General features: G+C 35.1%; 4 protein-coding genes across 4 annotated transcripts; 3 read left to right on the forward strand and 1 right to left on the reverse strand.

The window, feature by feature from the left end:
• Positions 1 to 1,682: 1,682 nt before the first annotated feature.
• LOC128165182 (uncharacterized) lies at positions 1,683 to 3,685 on the forward strand. Its single transcript, XM_052829435.1, has 5 exons — positions 1,683 to 1,899; positions 2,062 to 2,088; positions 2,377 to 2,514; positions 2,868 to 3,012; positions 3,346 to 3,685. The coding sequence occupies exons 1-5, from the start codon at positions 1,854 to 1,856 to the stop codon at positions 3,539 to 3,541; spliced, it is 552 nt and encodes a 183-aa protein (XP_052685395.1). The 5' UTR covers positions 1,683 to 1,853; the 3' UTR covers positions 3,542 to 3,685.
• On the reverse strand, positions 3,659 to 10,883 carry LOC128165179 (uncharacterized). The gene is made up of 13 exons (XM_052829431.1): positions 10,746 to 10,883; positions 10,361 to 10,564; positions 9,917 to 10,092; positions 9,341 to 9,500; positions 8,975 to 9,098; positions 8,577 to 8,697; positions 8,038 to 8,209; positions 7,731 to 7,906; positions 7,126 to 7,260; positions 6,818 to 6,862; positions 6,573 to 6,707; positions 6,146 to 6,259; positions 3,659 to 4,731 (listed from the first exon to the last, which is right to left on the reverse strand). Exons 1-13 carry the CDS (start codon positions 10,846 to 10,848, stop codon positions 4,567 to 4,569), a joined length of 1,830 nt encoding a protein of 609 aa, XP_052685391.1. The 5' UTR covers positions 10,849 to 10,883; the 3' UTR covers positions 3,659 to 4,566.
• LOC128165180 (RNA 3'-terminal phosphate cyclase-like) lies at positions 10,858 to 14,998 on the forward strand. Its single transcript, XM_052829432.1, has 11 exons — positions 10,858 to 11,165; positions 11,317 to 11,417; positions 11,566 to 11,709; positions 11,928 to 12,051; positions 12,189 to 12,247; positions 12,721 to 12,862; positions 13,108 to 13,226; positions 13,423 to 13,481; positions 13,918 to 14,012; positions 14,163 to 14,267; positions 14,421 to 14,998. Exons 1-11 carry the CDS (start codon positions 10,863 to 10,865, stop codon positions 14,505 to 14,507), a joined length of 1,338 nt encoding a protein of 445 aa, XP_052685392.1. The 5' UTR covers positions 10,858 to 10,862; the 3' UTR covers positions 14,508 to 14,998.
• A 2,193-nt stretch (positions 14,999 to 17,191) lies between these two features.
• LOC128165181 (uncharacterized) lies at positions 17,192 to 18,397 on the forward strand. Its single transcript, XM_052829433.1, has 2 exons — positions 17,192 to 17,372; positions 17,714 to 18,397. The coding sequence occupies exons 1-2, from the start codon at positions 17,248 to 17,250 to the stop codon at positions 18,318 to 18,320; spliced, it is 732 nt and encodes a 243-aa protein (XP_052685393.1). The 5' UTR covers positions 17,192 to 17,247; the 3' UTR covers positions 18,321 to 18,397.
• Positions 18,398 to 19,725: the final 1,328 nt, after the last annotated feature.

The raw sequence follows: 19,725 nt of genomic DNA on the forward strand, positions 1-19,725 counted from the left end.
AAGAACCTGAATCAGAGGGGAAATGAATTTTTTATTGCGACAGAGACCTTCTGGCTCTTTATAACCTCTAGTTTGTCTGCAAGAAGACAAAGACTAATCAAAGTACTGAAGTACTGAAAGCCGGGCTCTTTTGGTGTGTCTTTATGCATATTGTGTAGTAAAGACTGAAAATCTCAATCTCTCTCTCTTTCTCTCTCTCTCTCTTTCTCTCTCATGCTTTTAATGTCGGCAAAGCATCAGAGAGCGACCAAATTTTGTAAGCTGCTATAAACAAAAAATATGTCTGTCTAGTAGAAGTTAAAAAGTTTAACAGTTGCTGCCTTGAATTTTGCAACAAGCATTATATATTCAATCCCCGTTTCTTCATCGCGCAGCAAAGAAGTTCATGGAAATTCATGCGCATTGTATGTGTCAAAAATGCATAGTAATGTTTTAAAAGCACGTTATTAATAAGAAAACTAAAAAAGAGAGACAATTCATAAGAAATTTAAAAAAAAGAAACAAAATGCCAACACTTTTGACAAAACGTGGCTCTTTGTGTAACTATTTGGTATAGCGGAAGCTTTACCTTGACGCTGTTTGGTTTTTTGTTTATTTGTGCTATTTATAGTAACATTGGCGATTTGCCTGCCTATAGCCAGGACTCTGTTTTCAGCAGAGCCCGGCTAAAAATGATAGGGGGAGGGGGGGTTGCAATAAATTGCAATGCTATGTGCAGTGTAGATGACCAATCAGACTTATTATGCCAATGGTCAGAAACAAGCTTCTATTGGAACTACGAACTACGTGTAGTTTTACAAGCATCTCTACCTATATCATAAACACGCATTTTGTTGCCTGTAAGATGCCCTAGCTAGAGTAGAAGATTGTGTATAATGCATTGTACAGTGTATTGTGCCGCCTTAAAACCAAGAACCTGAATCAGAGGGGCTATGAATTTTTTATTGCGACAGAGACCTTCTGGCTCTTTATAACCTCTAGTTTGTCTGCAAGAAGACAAACACTAAAAATGATATGGGGGGGGTGGGGGGTGGGGGTGGGTGTTACATGTGTCTAAGCATTCCAGGGAAGAATGTATGTTGTCATGTTCGTTATTATTATTTAATTAATAAGTAACTAACGACGGACGACGCCTAACGTAGGATTGACGACAGACAGCAATAGTTAAGCAAGTGCTACTGTGACCTTGAGATAAATGCAAGACCTGGTAATTATTAATTATTACAGGCTAGATGATTTTAGGTGATAAAAATTTGAAATCACATGACAATGTATTCACAATGACTAAATTTTCGCGGAACATTTGTCCAATCGCCAATATAGTAAATTTAAACAACATAAAGTATTCCATTTTAGAGTACTCAAATGTTAAGGAAAAAATCAAGCTTTTCCTGCATCATATTGAACCCGCATTTAAATAATAAATGGATGCTTATCATACATTCAGTGGAATAACAATGACTTCTTTGTATTCAACTATTACAACATCGATTTTTATCAAACTACCCAATAGATATAACCTCATTAAAAAATTACGTGATTTTCCGAACAAGGACGATTCAAACGCCGATAGGCAGCATTATTTGTATAATCGATCAGTGTATAAATTAAGAACTATTTGCCTAATCGCACGAAGTTGGAATATATGCTTTAAAATCTTTTTAAAGACCCATTGATGAATGTATAATGGTAAACGATTTATCGGAGGCACGAAGTTGTCCTTTTTAATCCGTGAACCTTAAAGACTGTCAATACATTAACAAAGAATTTTTTCTGTTGATCGTGTATTCGGGTAATTTTGAAATCTAGCTTGTTAGCATAGTCTATCATTACGCGGGAGATATCCGTAAGGCATGGAGTTTAAAACACTCGCTTTCTGTGTGATTATTTTCCTTGTCGGTAAGTATTAAAAGATACATTTTAATTTATCGATTTTTTTTCAAATGGAAATGTATATCTCTATCTGAAAACAAAAGAGAAATTGAATAACCTACAAATTAATTTTAGAAATGAATTTCTAATATAAATTGTATTTTGCATGTATACATTGATATTTTTCAGGTGAGATTGCTGCATCTTCTCACCTAGGTAAGAATCACAACCATTTGAAAGGCATTTTCGCTATCATTTTTCATTTTAGTTGCAAACATTTTACCAACGTTCTTTACACACAATAAAGGCTCTTGTATGTGTAATCTTTTTCTTATTTGAAAATACTTATAAAGAACTTAAGACTTATACTTAAGAATAAATAATTCTTATTTTGAAAATAAAAAGAAGTTACTTATCAGCTTTTCATTTTGAGTGTAAAGATGTTTTATTCTATTTAAATACTGAATATCACTATACATAATTTCACTTTTTGTTTGTCTGTAGAATGCCCGGATACGGTTCCCGCCACGGGATCGAACGGCTCCCTGCCGACCTGTACCGATGACACTCAGTGCTCCACAGCTGGGGACAAGTGCTGCACAGTTACCTCCGGGGGGTCGGGGAAGGTCTGCATAAAAGCAGGTAATCTATTCATTCAGGCAGCTAGCAGATCAATCTCAAAACATGCGCGGATCTAAGGGTAATATCAGTGGGAACCAAAACCCTCCTCCCTCTAAAATTCAAAATCATTAAATTCATTTAGTAACGACCCCCCCCCCCCCCCCCCCAACCCTTTGACAAACAAATGTATCCCGCGACCCCCCCCCCCCCCCATCCCTTTTACAAATATCTGGATCAGTGTATGCAACATTTCGTTCACTGTTGGGGGAAATTGTGCCATCATAAATAATACATAAACATAATTACTAAATGATTGTGAATCTATGATGTACACATCTTCATATCATTATCGCCTTCTTTTTCTTAATATCTAGAACGAGATGACGACGATGATGACTGTGACAAGAAATCCAACAGGAAGGACAAGGACGACTGTCACCGGAAGAAGCGTCACTCGATGATCGTCAAAATCGTCATCCTTGTCGTCGTCCTGACTGTCGTCGGCATCGTCGTCGGCTGGTATGTAGTATAATAAGGAGGCTGGGTGGTCAATTAGTACACATCAATTCTACCTTAAAATTGTTGATACGCTTTCTTAGGTCATAAACTTTTACTTAATACCCCCCCCCCCAAAAAAAAACCCCCACATATTGTAAATAAAATTTGAATATTATCTGATCATACAGAACTCTTCCTCTCAAAATTATGAGTACATGTACATGTACATGTATTATAATACATCTAGTCTTAAAAATGGAAAAGACCATCTAACCCTCTTAAATCAATTCGATTTTTTTTGGTCAACTTTGAAAAAAAAAATACAGGTTGTATTTATTCCTTCATCTTTTACAGCATAATTCGCGTGAAATGCTGCAAGAAGAAGATTAGCGACTCTCGCACTGAGCTGAATCCCGAGAAGAACACTCACTCCCTGGGCCGGGATTACACCCCGTCCATTGGTGGGAGGACAAAGGAGCAGGCCTGGTTCCCAGTTGCCAGCCCACCCCCCATCAGCAACGCCCCACCGGAGTACACAGCCAAATATTGACCCATTTAACCAAAACTGATATTAAATTTGACTTTATTTCATGTACGTTTTTTTAAGAGAATACTATATTCCCGTGGACGGAAAGGGAAAAAAAGACCAATAGAAAATTTGATTAAAAAAATAAACAAACATTGATGAACAAAACCATTGGCCAGTTTGTCTGTGTGTGTTTTTGGATATTGCCTCAAAAGTGAAAATTTCTACTGGGTTAGACCAAGTTTGTCTGGCACATAATGAAACCCCTAGAGTTTGTACAAAATGAAAATTTACATATAACGTTCTTTTTTATCGTTGTTTGTTGCAGTTGACTAATATATTGATAAAAAAAAAACCTGGGTTTTTTTTTGGCGTTTCTTTTATTTTTTCCATTTTCTCTCCCAACACTCTACCCAAAACTATTCTCTTAGCCTTGGCTAGTAAATTAAAGTTAAATTAATGTGTATGATGCTTGTTAATATGATAATTTAAAGTTAATCATTCAAAAACAGTCTTTGATATGAATTTATAATGATACTATTTAAAAGAAAAAGAAATATAAAAGATAAATCTATTTAAAGTCTATCAAAAAAATACAAAACAATAATTTATAACAGAAATTGAAAATATAAGTACATTTATAAGCATGTTCCTCAAAAACCCTTTAGTTTGTCTGAAACAAATATGAACATTTCAGACTATACAAATAGGGTAGAATTTATTGCACTAAACATATTCCGATTCTGTGATTTTATCAATAATCATGGGAGCCAGTGTTTGTGGATTCGATGAAAATCGAAGTTTCAAGGATACGTAAATTCATGGACAATGACCCCATCAATACATAAAGTGTTATTAAATATTCCCCTTTGATGATAATTTAATTTCATGGATTAACACAACAATGAAATTCCCGAAATTTGGTGGTATTCAATGAATATTGAATACTGGAGCCACAGAATTTCATTTCATTGTTTAAGTTTTGAATCATGATATATACCAGTACATGGACTAATATTTTCAATATCCACTGTAACCTACACAATGCCTCAGACACTGGGACAGTTCAGACCTCGGACACGTAGTAACCACTCAGTCACTGCACAGAAATCCATGTTCTCTTTCAGACGAGTTTTCCTGGCTGCGAGACTTGTCAGAAGTCCATCAATCTTTTGTTTGGCCTTTGTAAGCAGAACATTGCGGTCATATTCATTCTAAAACATAACAAATCCAATTAGAGCTGAACTTTACAAAGAAAAAATCCACACTCCAGGTCAGGTTATCTTTATTTTAAAAACAAAATGAGGTTAATTTCATGTACTACATGTACAAAGAAAAAAACTATGTTTAAAAATTACGTATTGATATGACACTTGAACATTCTTTATGCAAATACACAAATCAAAATGCCCACACCTCTCTTCAAAAAAGTTATAGACCAAATAATAAAATGACCTTTGCCTCCATCAACAAAACAATCTTTATTTTAAAAAAAACTGACCTTTATCTATTTTACAACGATTGATAAGCAAGTTCTACAACTTATATTAATATCTCTAGTTGGCACGGATGTTAGCGCGAGGGGGTCATTGGTGTGGGAAGAAGCCGGAGTACCCGGAGAGAACCCACGTGTCCAACCGGGCGACCACCATACCCTATCACATACATTTGTACAACCACTGTTGATCACGGGGATCGAACTCGGGTCGCAGCGGTGAAAAGCGGTTGCATTGTCCACTACGCTACTTAGACACCTTTATTTTAAAAATTTGAATTTCACCGCAAAGCAGTATGTTTAAACTGGAATTTTCCACATAAAAGCATATCATGTTTTTAAATCACAACTTACTGAATTGGACATACATGTACATGTGTATTTTACAGTGTTTAAGGAAAATTGATAAATATTTGATTTTTACCTATACAAGAGTTGCAGGGTCAAAGTCATGACACATATTAATGTCACACGTAACCTATTTTGAGCTATCCTTTGTCTCATATCTGATTTGTAATCTTTTGACAATCCATCCTCCTTCATTAACTACATACAGTACAGATCAGATCCACCACAACAGAAAGTAGACCTCAGCTAAACCCTGGGTTTACATTTGAGGTCTGCTTGGAGTTTACTCTGGGTTTACAAGATCAGACCAAGAGTTAACCCTGAGTAAACCAAAAGTAAACCCAGAGTGGACACAGAGAGTAAACCCTGATCAGAGGCAGGTGCTTCATGTGTATTTGGAATATACCGGTACAAGGGGAAGGGATTACAGGCGGTAAGATGGTAAGATAAAAGACGGGTCTGCTTCACACCTCAGTGAGTAAAGTGGACCTCAAAAGCAACCCCTGAGTAAACCCAAAGTTACCCCAGTGGACCAAAAGTAAACTTCCAGTGGATGCAAATTTCCAAAAATCGTACCCCGAGTAAATTAACCCCAACGGTACCGGTAAAACCAGGATTTAGTTGGGGTCTGCTCTGGTGTTAGATTGGGTCTGGTTGGTACTGTACCAACCATACAGTAAGGAACACCAAAATCTACTTTTTAACAATCTAATCATATTATAAATGACAGTTTTATTAGTATTAATTTTATTTATTGCCATATAGAACATCATTCTGTAACAAACCTCTAATGGCCGTGTTCTGATATTCATTATAAATTCCCTGAGTTCGCCTGTACACCGGACATTGGGTATATCTCCATTCATCATTCTCTCTACGGCATCAGACTTATGGAATATCTGGAATAAGGACAATTTCATGAAAACCTGATACACTCTAACAAAATGTTAATCAAACTATGATTTTTATAAACTCAAAGAATAAGTACCACATATGGCTTAGGTTGAAATTAGTATTACATGTACATGTTGAATCATAATGAGGTAGTAACGCCAATGAATGCATCAAGTTTCATACACAAGAATGTCTAAGAAATCAATAAACAACTGAAAACTCTCTTCATATATAAATGTGATACATGTACATGATTATGAAAACTATCTGATTTCACCTTTCCTTAGGAGAACACTACAAGATTTAGCCAGTACAAACCTGGTATAAAAGCTTCCTTTCCTTTGCAGCTACCTCCCTCTCTTTATCTAACATTTTATAATTGTTTTGTATCAGCCCTAAATACTGCTGAATTCCCTTTTCTGTCACAAAGCATTTTCTCTGCTTTACTAACTCCTTGAAACAAACAAAACAAAGAGGATTCAATGATAATAGAAATGTGGGTGAACAAAATGCAATATCTAATTACAAGTATCATACATGTACTAGTATATTAAAATGTGTACCTTCCACATAGGGCTCATATAATTATGATTGTCTCCAAAAACTAGCTGTAAGTATACAAGAAAATATACAAATACAAAATTCAATTCTGTGTATTGTATCAAGATGCATTCATTTTTATATCCAATAGATTTTCATATAGAAATATATGTATTGCATTTAATCATCAAAACACTGTATATCATATTACACCACAGTTCAGAGTCCTTGGAGTTCATATGGTATATTGGTATTACCAATTATTAATGTTATAATGATGAATATCATATATAACACATAAATTAAATATATACATTTTACCATCATTTACCTCTAAAATGATGACACTTCCTTTCAATAGCATTTCACCAAAGAGTCTAGCTTCATAGGCACCATACTCCAGAAGCTTGGAGGGCCCTCTGCTCTCAAAGTTATCCTTTATTTCTTTACATCTGCCCAGCACCTTCTGGAAATAAATAGAAAAGAGTTAAGAAAACACTGAGAGTAGACCTGACCTTATTCCACTTTGTTTACCATTACATATGTACTAGGTTTTACAGACATCTCTTCAACAAGTAAATACACAAATTGATATGTGTACAGTTTACGGTCAGTGACCACGATATATCCGTGATGACATTGAAAATTCATAAAATAAATTCAATTTCTATCATCTTATAAAACTAAACCATTATCTTTTCAACATGAACATCTACACATTGTATAAATAAATAAATGTATTACAATACAACTATGGATTGAAATGAAAGGTTTTATAAATTTCCTAAGAAAAGTTTGAGAACTGATCTATATTCACACAAACATGTACAGTATAGCTATGTTTTACTGTTACAATACAGCTATGTAATAACTGTACAGTATAGCTATGTAATAACTGTTACAATATAGCTATGTAATAACTGTTACAAATCAAACCTGAGAGGGTTCTGCATAGATCACCAGGAAGTCTACGTCACTAGTAGGCGTGGCTAAGCCGTACATGTGACTTCCAGCCTGGGCGATCAGAATGATTTGTTCTGGTTGTAACTTAGCAACCTGTCCTCCTATTTCTTGCATTTGGGTGGTCAATGAAGAATGCTCATCTGGTAACACTAAACACAAAAACAAATGGATCAATGCATGTACTATACAATCCGTCATTTGAATTCAATATTATTTTTTAAAAATCCATTGTGAATTTTTTTTTTGCTGACTATTTAAAATCTCTACTAGTATACATTACCTTTTGGCACATTGAGCTGTCTTCCTTTTAATCTGGTTTCTAATTGCCATTTTGAAATGATTTCATCTACCTCCAGTTGATCAGTGTACTGTACACTTTTCAGATCCTCTGTTACAGAATCCCTCCATTGAACTAGTACATCAAATAGGTCTCTTTTTGACACGTCTGGGTCCTGCAATATTTATGTTCTTTTAAACTCAATACAAATGTAAAATTTCACACTACAGCAGAATAATAATTCCACTGCTCCTACATTAGGCCATCCTTAAAAAAATTGTTTGTTTGAAATTGATGCCTGAAGGTTCCTAGACCTACATGTAGGAGGGAGGGAACATTTTTTATTTTTCACACTTGAAGTTTAACCAATTAAACTGGTAAAAAATAAAAATCTCCATAATAGAAAAAAAGTTCTTTAATATTTGCTAATAAACTTTCATCAGCAGGGGTATTTCAATGAGATGGAAGGCAACTCCAAACAAACAATAATTTTATTTTAGCTTTATGCAACTTCAAGGTATGGAGAAGGATTTAAATCCTACCTTATAGAGTTTGTGAAGGAGTTCTTTCCCTTTCATGGCTATATCAGGAAGACATGTTATCTTTGTGACGTCTGTACATGGTGGGAAGTCAGCTGACACATTGTATAAATGGTTCATCAACCTGACAACAGACAGCAAGATGGAGAAATAAAAAGAGAAATACATATTGCAAACCAACTTTTAATCGCATGTAAGAAATTTTTGTGAGGTTTACTAGAGCCTCGTGGTGGCGAATATTTCTCGCCACAGACCAGTATTTGCCATATAGTTGTAATAGAAAAACTGGTTCATCTCAAGGAAATCACGAAATAAAGTTGTCGCAAATAATAGTTGGTTTACAGTAATCATTGTACAGTGCTACAGTAGCAGAGTCTCGTTCACGTATCAAATCAACACACCTGAAGCTATCACAAAATTGATGAAATGTGGTGGATTCAACCAGCCGAAACTTTTCATCCTTTCCTTTCTTCCCTATGCCACTGATGGACTGACCCTTGCACGCTTCCACATACCCACGCAGCTCTACAAAAACATTTAATGAAAAAAATAATCGTACAGTGTATTTATAAAATTGCATTGAATTTTTTATCAAGTACATGTAGTTTAATGAAAATGAACCTTCAAGAAATTCAAAATTGCATAGAATTCATATTTTAAAAGAAAATGCTATTTCCATTTAGTATGATCCATCTTTCAATATTTTTTCCCATATAAACGTGTACTTTAAAGTTACAGTACATCTTCAAGAAGCAAATTATGATTACTTGTGACTTTGTTGTAGTTCAGCTGACTTTTCAGTTGTTTCCACTGGTCCTTTTGGATAAGCTGAGCAGAGTCAGGACAGTATAGCACCTCTACACATCTAGCCTTACCCTTCGCAATGGAGTGAACAAAGTGATACAACTCTATGGCATACAGCCAGCCCTGAAAATATACAGTCATCCCTTATCCATAAAAAACAAATTCCTTTTCCAGGCCTACATGACCCATAAAAGTCTAGATTTTTACTCAAGCAAGTATTGTTGCATATAGATGTAGAATCTCTGTTGATTTATAATTTTTACAAATTTTGTATCTTTCATCCTAGAGCCATGCAAAAAAGTGTAGACTGTCTGTCAAGACATTTAAAACCCTAATGTGTTCCAATATAATGTCAATGACATATGTCTAATATTTAAAGAATTGGTAATTTATTGTTATTAGGGTACATCCCAATCAGTAAATTTTTTAACTTCAGACAAAAATTCAATAGTATTGATTTTTCTTTTTTTTACAAAAGATACGAGTCTATAAATCTTTTACATTTTAATGTCAAAGATTCTAGCAGGATCTACATATACCTTGTCCTCAACAAATTTTTCATTTAGGGTGTGCTGATTTACTGGGGCTAAAAACTGATGGTCATGTGACAGGTAAACTATAAATAGAACATTGTGCCGAGCCTGCTCCCCACGTTCATCCTGACTGGCCTGGTACCAGGGGCAGGTCAGAAGGACGGCTGACAGTACTTCTATTCCTGAAACATATTAAGTAAAGATCTACATAAGTTATTTACTAATCCTATTATATTCCCTACTCCCTAGCTTGTAAACAAATCTTGCATTGATCCAGGGACATAAATAATGTTATACATGTATCTGACTGCATTAAATCTTACTTTGCTAGAATTTATGTACTTAATTACAATCAATCATTAATTGTTTCCATATGAATTTTAATATTTAATACATGTATTGAATTCTACTTTATATCAGTTTTCATTGACTTCTGATTGACAAATCTACCTTCAAATGTCTTGCTAATGAGATCTTTGAACCTGTCCCTGTTGTCTGAGGTCACAGAGGAGGGTGTGTGCATAAGCACCTGCTGTTTCAGCTCGATCAGGCAGTCATCACATATTTGAGGACTGTCGAAATTCTTGGCCGATCCATCCAGCTCCCCCTTAATTTCCCTTAGCTGTTCTAGGGTGTCGACAGACTTTTGAAACACTGGAGGAAACATGTCAAAATTTAAACAGTCTGTACCATACCATCATTAGATTCAGGCTATTGACCATGTTGACAGTATTGTATTCTCAGTTTATTTGATAAGGTGCGATTTAAAATGTTTCGTGTTTCAAATTGCTTTAACATGGCATCACAATATTATCTTCAATAAACAATACAGTACCATTGGTATGCCTGTGGCTCTGCCTTAAGTGAAGATGAAGTCTTTCATGTGCTTGTAGGGCATCAGTGGCCAGACGCACGGGTTCGATGTTCTCCTTGCTCATAATTTATTGTATGAATGAATATAACTCGACGGATGCAAGCGTCATTTAAATATTCTAATTCATACTTTTCAAGAAAACATAGATTTAGTTCTAGCAATAGGCTATCTCAACTTGCAAGGTGTGTCGCAATACGACGAGTTAAAATGAAAGTAGAACTGTTTCTCGATCCCGAAGATATGCCCATGCGCGAGTTTTATTTTCAATTTGTCAGACGACGTTTGGTTACTGTTGTGCAATATATTTATCCATTCAAATCACATTTTACCAACATGGCACAGCATCAGTTTATAGATATAGATGGAAGTGTATTAGAGGGGGTAAATATTTTACTTAATTTTTCTACCTCACAACTACAATAGTAGTACATGTATCATATTCCCCAAGTCTCTAAAAGTCTGTGTATTTTCGTGTCATGGGGGATTTTGTGTGTTTATGAACATTTTATAAAAATTGTCTATGTTTGTTCAGGGAGGACAAATTCTAAGGAATGCTGCCACGTTGAGTTGTTTATTAAACCAGCCAATACGTGTCCAGAAAATAAGAGCTGGCAGGGAAAAACCTGGCCTCAGGTGAGTGCTTGTGTAAGGACCGATAGTTTTCTCTAGATCCACCATTTGCTTCATACGAATAGTATATAGCAAGCACAGGGTTACTTTCCGACTGTATATACTCTTCTGAGTTATATTAATTAGTGATCAGTCCATTATGACTTTCCAGAGCCCAACATCTCACAGGATTACAGCTTGTTGCAGAAATTTGTGGAGGGAAGCTGGAGAATGCTGCTGTAGGGTCAACAGAGGTGACCTTGACCCCAGGCAAGGTCAGGGCAGGATCATATAAAGCTGACACTGGTACTGCTGGGTATGAAATTATGTCACTTATATATAGTCTTTGATAATTGTTCAGTTATTGTAATGTTTACACGAGAACAGGAATATGCATATTCTGGTTGTCCGTTGACAGTTTACATGAGAGTATTATCCATATTAAGTATTGATGAACACTTAATAGTATTGAACACTTCACAATCAACAGAATGTTCCGGTATTCAGAATTAACCAACAATATTTTATCTCCAGGAGTATTTGTTTGCTGATGCAGGCCGCTGTGCCATGCTGTTTGTTCAGTGATGGAGATGTACACATGACATTGATAGGGGGAACCAATGCTGAAATGGCTCCTCAAATTGACTTTGCCATGATGGTAGCTCTCTCTCTCTCTCTCTCTCTCTCTTACTATAATTCGACAGATTAATTGTAACTAAAAAAAAACAACCAGGTAATACAGAATTGATTCATTGCAGGTATTTCGTCAGGTAATACAGAATTGATTCATTGCAGGTATTTCGTCCAGTTGCTGCACAATTTGGACTTCATTTTGATTGTCATATTAAAAAAAGGTAAGCCAATATTGGTTTAAATTGAATGGAGATGATATTAGTACATAAACCAAATTTTTGCAAGGTGCATGAGAGCCTCATCCTCGTGAATATTACTCACTGAAAATCAGTTCTCAAATGCCTCTGTTATATTATTTTCAAGACAATCTATATCTTGATTGTGAAACTTATTTGCAGCAAACCATTTTGTCTACTGCAAATAGCGAAATAAAGTTGTAGTGAAAAAAAGTTAGTTTATAGTATGTTGATTGAGTTTTAGAGGCAATATTCAGCCATAGATTTGTAATTATTAAATTGCATCTTATTGTTAAGTATTTTTAGATAAAGTATTTTTTTTTCTTACATGTACTTTACATATTGATTTCATATATGATCAATAGAATTAATTATTATGAATGGTAATTTTGCTCTCAGTGGTACGATAGGAAAGAAACATGGAAATTTCATTGTCAATGTTTTCTTTTTAATTTTAGAGGATTCTTTCCTAAAGGAGGAGGAGAAGTTAACATAAAGGTGACCCCCAGTGCTGGCCTCAGGGGGGTCACACTGATGGACCAAGGGACAGTCACGAGAGTGTATGGAATATCATTTGTAGCTGGGGTCATACCAAAAAAGGTACAGAATACTGCTTTTTGCACTGAATAATTGTTCATTTGGATCTTGAACACAAAATTAGAAGCGAAAGGTTTTTAAGTTTGCTATTATTTAAATACATGTACATCACAATTTTTCTGGAATCTGGATTTTATAACATGAAAAACAATTCATAATTCAATCTTTCAGTTGGCAGGGCTATCTTCTATCTGCTATCTATTTTGTAACAATATTTGAAATGTGAATATTGAATGCCTTTTAAACAGGTAGCTCATATCATGTCAGAGTGTGCCAGAGAAATCATAACAGAGGACTACAGAGGAATCCCCATCAATGTAGACATTGTCAAGGAAACTCAGGGAATAGGAAGTGGGTGTGGGATTCTGTAAGTAGTACAAATCTTCTTTATATTTGAAGATTGTTACAAATTGAATTCACTAAGGGCTAACTACTTAGAGTTATGCTACATGTATTTGTGAACAAATTCGTTTGTGATAAATGTTTTAATTAAGTACACTTAACAAATATCATAAATGCAGTAAATCAATAAAAGTTGATGAATTTAATTAATTTTTTGGCAGAGTAATAGCAGAGACAAGCACTGGCTGTTTGCTGGCGGGATCAGCACTAGGAAAGAAAGGTACTTCGAAAAATATAATTAAAATATTATTTTTACACCACCACCACCACCCACACCCACCCATCCCCAGCCAACCTCATTTGAAGAAGAAGACATATCTCTTAAAATGTCAAACTGTTGGTCAGTGGCTATTCGCTGTACAGTCACCAAACATCATAGGCTTGACATGATTTGGTGTGCAATGACATTCGGTTGACACCCATTGATTTTTAGGTCAAAAGATCAAATGTCACCAAGGTTATAAATATACTCATTTCAATGTTATTTCTTGTTAATGTTGGTTTTTCAAATATACGACTGTTATTTCATACAAATAGATTGGGTTGCAACTTATTTTTCAAGTGGGAACTACATAAAATATTAGACTTTTTTGCACCACTCACTACATCATATTTTGAACTAGTTAACGATTAATAATTGTAACCCAATTTCACAGGTAAACCCGCAGAGAAAGTGGGACAGGAGGCAGGAGAGATGTTGGTCAATAACCTGTTCAATGGCGGCTGTGTGGACGAGTTCCTGCAAGATCAGGTGAGACAACTCTTTCTGCCCTGTAGAATGGTACTGTAGTGTACTCACACACACACACACACACACACATCTCTCTCTCTCTCTCTCTCTCTCTCTCTCTAACAACATCCAATTGTTTTTTTTTTATAAATCAATGTTTCCTACCTACAGTTGATTGTCCTAATGGCCCTTGCTGAAGGGAAATCAGAAATCCTTTGTGGACCCATGTCTCTCCACACTGAAACTGCAATCCATGTGGCTTCCTTGATGACCAAGGTATGAATCAATCAGGAAGGTACCCATACATTGTATCATGTTACAAATGTTAAATTTATGGTAAAATTGCTCTATTAAAGAAACATAAATTCTATTTAGAGTGATTCAATATTGAATCCAATATATAGATATTTATTCTGTTTAATATTTCAGGCAAAATTTGAAGTTCAAGAGTTGACAAAAAATTCCACCATCATAAAGTGTGAAGGAATTGGTTTAAAAGCTGTTAACAATAGCTGAGACCTTTGGACTGCTAGATAGGCTTGCTGACTTAATTTTATTTGAATGAATGCAGAGTTCTCCTAATAATGAAATATGGCATCCATCAATGATGATGGTTTATTGATATAGAACATTATAGTCACATATCATTGATATGAGTGATCTATTTATTGAATGAAAAATTACACTGCTTAGTTGGCAAGTACTGACGTACTTGTAGCTGCATCTATGTCACATGATACCCCATGAATCATCATCAGCTGTGTATGGTTATCACATGACTGCACTTACAGCTCTAGATCCTTTTAAAGATAAATGCACTTGTAGAACAATCCCGACTTCTTAAACATTTACGTAAGTGGCCAGCAATAGAGAATTATCGTCTTAAAGAAGATCATAATCTAGAACGATAAAAAAAAACTGTGGCAATTAATAATAACAAATAATAACGATATTATACATGATCTGATATTGCCAAAAATGCTGGAGTTCTTTTTTTTTTTGGGGGGGGGGGGGGGGGGGTATTTATCTAAAAGTATGTTGCTTATATGTTAAATATAGATTTTATGATAAATGTATGACCTTGCTATTTTTGTGATTTTCTTTGTAAATAAGTGTTTGACCAATAGGACGGTAAAGTACCTGTAGAATAATGAAAAGAAAACTTTTTACTATAAAAGTTTTTTTTCGCACAGCAATAGGTTCCAGAATATTATAGTTTACTGTTAATAGCAAACAAAAATGTTCATACCGAAATTTCAGATTTGCTTAATTCTTGCTAAGTACAACACTGTGCAAAAATCAAAGTGCGTTAAATTTGGTCAAAAATCAACAAACTTTCAGATGTTAATGCTCTGTGTATATATAAAGCAAATGTTGGTGTATATTTATTATGATTTTAGTCAAGTAATAACGTTCAAACGAATATACATTTACTTTATCTTATTCGCATTTGTTCCTTTGATTACAATCATATAATTTTTTTTTTGCCTGGAGGTTGAAATCCAGAACTTGTTTTCGTGATCTTTGGGGGTATTCCCCATGCTCTGCAGCAAATTAGCCAGTGACTAATCGGGGTCATCTCAAAGTTAGCCAGGGGTTAATACGATCAAGAGAGCAAGTATGCTTCGCGTACGGCGTTTATGCTTAATATACAACAAATGCATGTATTTATAATGTAGCTACAAAACTAAATTGTTTTGCTTTTACGTGTTTTCTTACCAGCCTAGATAATGAGTTTATTTTGACAAGCATTTTCAAGCCATAATTATATAATGTAGTTTTAAGTTCGTATGAATTATTATAGCGATAAACAATAAATAAGAAGACTGATTATATAGCTGAGTAACTATTGTGAAAATGTTCTTAATATGTATGATGAATACAAGTCGATCTAAACTTTTTACTGATACAATCGACATAAGTGCATTATACAGGGTTTTAAATATAGGAACACGTAACATTGTATTTGATCTGGAATTAACCTCTGAAATGGTGTTTATCCACGGAAATATGATTATAAAAATAATGCTGGTTAGCAACAAGTAAAATGTTCCTGAACATATTAGTAATGCCCCTTTTAGTCGTTTGATATGTGTGTCCTAATATAAGTTAACGTTAGTAAATAGGTAATTAATAATTTGTATACAATTTGATATAATTAACACCGTGCAGCCCCGTCAGGCCTATATGCCACTTTAAACACATTCAATATGAAAAACGGATAGAAACAAAACGTCAAGAGATAAGCAAAGATAAACATGAAAGTTTAATTTATGTATTATACAGCAAAACTCGTTTATAGCCAAATGCAATTCCAAGGGACCATAGAAAAAACTTGGTGATAGCCGTAATTCGTTATACGTTTATTCTGAATTCGTTGTAAAACAACTTGCTGTATAAATATAAAAATTTAATTGGAATGTGTGATTTCAATTTACTCATTTTTGATAATTAACAGGATACAATTATGTATATTTTTTTGAAAAAGTCAAGTCTGTGCGTAAAATTGAATATAAATTAAATACCGGTATTCTGCAACCGTCGGAGGATAATAAGAAATAAGTATGTTATAGTGCATTCTCGTCTGACCATTTTAGTGATTAATTAAATCCAGAATTTGTACTGAATTTATGTATCAAGTTTAATTTCAGGTTCAGTTTATTCGCTCAAACCAAATAATTTGGTATACATAAAACATATGAAATTCACACTAAAAACAATTCAAACCATGATAATTATGCACACGTCCAAAAAGAGGGTCGAGTTTTTGTTTTTGTTGGAGTTGCTGAGTTTGAATTTGTTTTCGTAGTGAGTCAGCGGGATGGCTTGACCCTCATGGGGCAATGATTCACTGGCCAGATTCCAAGACAAGGTCATTAATTTCCACCAAAAACTTACGAAGTAGTTACTGTATACATGTATGTATATAACATAATGTTCAAATTAAAAAAAGTAGGTATGGATAAATGAATGGTTGCTCGACAAAAAACATTTGTATGTTGCCTGTCATTAAGAAAATACAACATGCAAAGTTGGTAAACAATGGTCTGAAGAGTCAAAGGGCAAAAACGAGAACACGGATGGGAGGGAGAATGCACTCAAAACATCTGGCAATCCACCGCGAGAGCCTCAGGATGTAAACAATTTCCTCAAAATAACCCCGCGTGATCGGGATTAACGACGCAGCTTCGGGTCGGTCTGTGAGTATAAATACTGGTGGTTCTCACACTCTGGCAGTAGTACTCTGACGGTCACTATGAAGATTTGGTTGTCGCTGTTGCTTGTCCTAGCCGTGGTCAGTGCCCTGGAGGCGCGACGAGGAGGGAGAAGGAAGGAATGGCGGAGACAAAAGTTCGCTGGAATGCAGGCCGGTATACACGGGTAAGTCCATTTTTTAGATGATGATGATGATGATAACTTATTATAATTGAATTATTGTACGTTGATAGCTGGATGTGTATAAAAAGTGGTCAGTGGTCACGCAGAATCAAATGTTACATCATTTGATTCGACGTCAACCGCATGCAACCCAAACGATATTTTTTTAAAAACAGGCACAATGCAAACCAAAATTTAAAAATGATTATATTTTACACTTTTGTTCTAATGAAATATTTTGTAATTATCATAAAGTTCGACAGCATTGATACGCATATTTTTGTTGATCTACCCTTTATTTTAGAACTTTGCGATGAACAAATGTTTTTGGTTTTTATTCATAGCCCCCCTGATGTAGCAGATGATGACGTCAAAGACGATGAAGATGCCCCCACACAGCAGAACGAATGGTTGACCAAGAAACAAAGGAAATGGGCAATGAAGCGCCAGAGGAAGATGAAGTGGATGAACAAACGCCGTGGAATGATGTCCCCAGAAAACTCGGTGGAAGATAAACCAGAGGACACAGAGATCAGCCGGGACGAAGTGAACCCAGTGGTGACACACAGAAGGTGGCAAGCAAGACGGGGCAACAAAGTCGATAGGCGCCAGAAATGGAGGAAAATGAAGAGGAGGAAGATGTGGCACCACAAAAATCATGGCAACAGACCATCCTGCTTCTGTCTGCAGACCGAGCAACTAGAGAAGCTTCAGGAACTGATCAAGAAAGAGGGACTGGAGACGGAATTTCCTCAAATCATGCCTCCAGAGGAAGACCCCGCTGTCGACAACACTTCCGATATACCTGAGGAAGAAGAGGATGACGATATGATGGAGGAAACTGAGGACTTTGATGACGCTGACGAGGATCTAACAGATGATGACAGCGAATCAGAGGAGGTGACCAGTTTACCAATGATGACCACAGAGACCTCCTATATCATTCAGTAGATCCATTTTTTTCAACCCAACATTATTTCATCTTTTCTGTTTAACTTCCGTTATACTAATAAATATATTTTTTGTTATTTTGAGTTATTTTATATGAAAAAAGATGTTTGATATTAAGGAGAATTCTTTTACAAGGAGAAGTTTGAACTTATCGGCATTTGAGTAATTACCACAGATGTATAAAATATTGACTGAGATCTATCATGAAAAAAAGTGTATTTTGCAAAGTACTGGTAAAATCAGTTTGTTGTTTTAAAAATTCGTGATTTTATTTATCACCATTACACGTAGCTGTTCAGTAAAGAGGCCGACATACTAGTAACTTCTTAAACTGAGCAACTCCAGTGTTTATCTAGTACATGGTGTACTCGGACGTCTACTTAGCTAGCGCTTACTTTGCAAATGTTAATGTGTCACAAGAGTCAAAAGTGTCAAATTCCCCAAAGAAACAAAGATACCTCATACTTATAAGTGAAAAACCGCTTTCTAGTGAACCACTTGTGGGCACTCTAACTTTTCTGAACAGGCAAGTTTAGTAAAAACCTGGGATTTTGTTGTTGTTAAAAACCAAAAACACGCTGTTAGAGTCAACAATAAAATTGACGACTTTTGCGGTACTTGTTCCAATGTCGTGGCAGAAGACGCCGTAGGCAGGCGTCAAATGGCGACAGGACGCTGTTTGTCTTGGTGCAAACGCTGGGACACGCAATGAAGAGTCGAAGACAAAGTCAAATAAATTCATTTATTTAAAAAAAAAAGAAAAAGAAAAAAGAACATCTTAATTTTATGTTTCAAATTTTATTTTAAAAAACCCCACACATTTGTCCCTGGTGGAAATAAATACATGTACTCAAACACAACGAAGTATTTATGAAGATCTAGGACTTTTGCTGATTTATTTTGACTTTAATAACAATAATTTTACGGACAGGGAAACTTAAATTGAGTGCATTTTACATAAATATCATATCCTGTAAGGTTACATTATATTTAAATTCTCTATCAATGTGAAGCTTACTCTAACTATACATATTACATATACAATTAAAGCCATCAATCAACGCTACTCGACTAACAGAATAGCTTCATGCTATGTTTTACTGTAGAAGTTTATCAGTTAAAGCTCGCGCAGCTATAAGATCTAGTGTGGAAAAACCAAGAATAGCGCGGCAACATATATTATTCAAGATTGTGTATATAGATATAAAATAAATATTGCATTGCATGTGCACTACATATATATACATGTACGCGCCCGTGAGGGATCGGTTTGATAGCAAGTCATTCAAAGGTTGTGCAACCATACTAAGTCGAGCAAATTTTTGAAGTTTAGTACGATGAACTTGGAAAACATGCATCATTTTGTGTCCTTTTTATCTAAATTAAATACATCAATAAATCACTG

This window comes from Crassostrea angulata, chromosome 10 (genome assembly GCF_025612915.1).
Source record: "Crassostrea angulata isolate pt1a10 chromosome 10, ASM2561291v2, whole genome shotgun sequence".
Taxonomy (NCBI): Eukaryota; Metazoa; Mollusca; class Bivalvia; order Ostreida; family Ostreidae; genus Magallana; species Magallana angulata.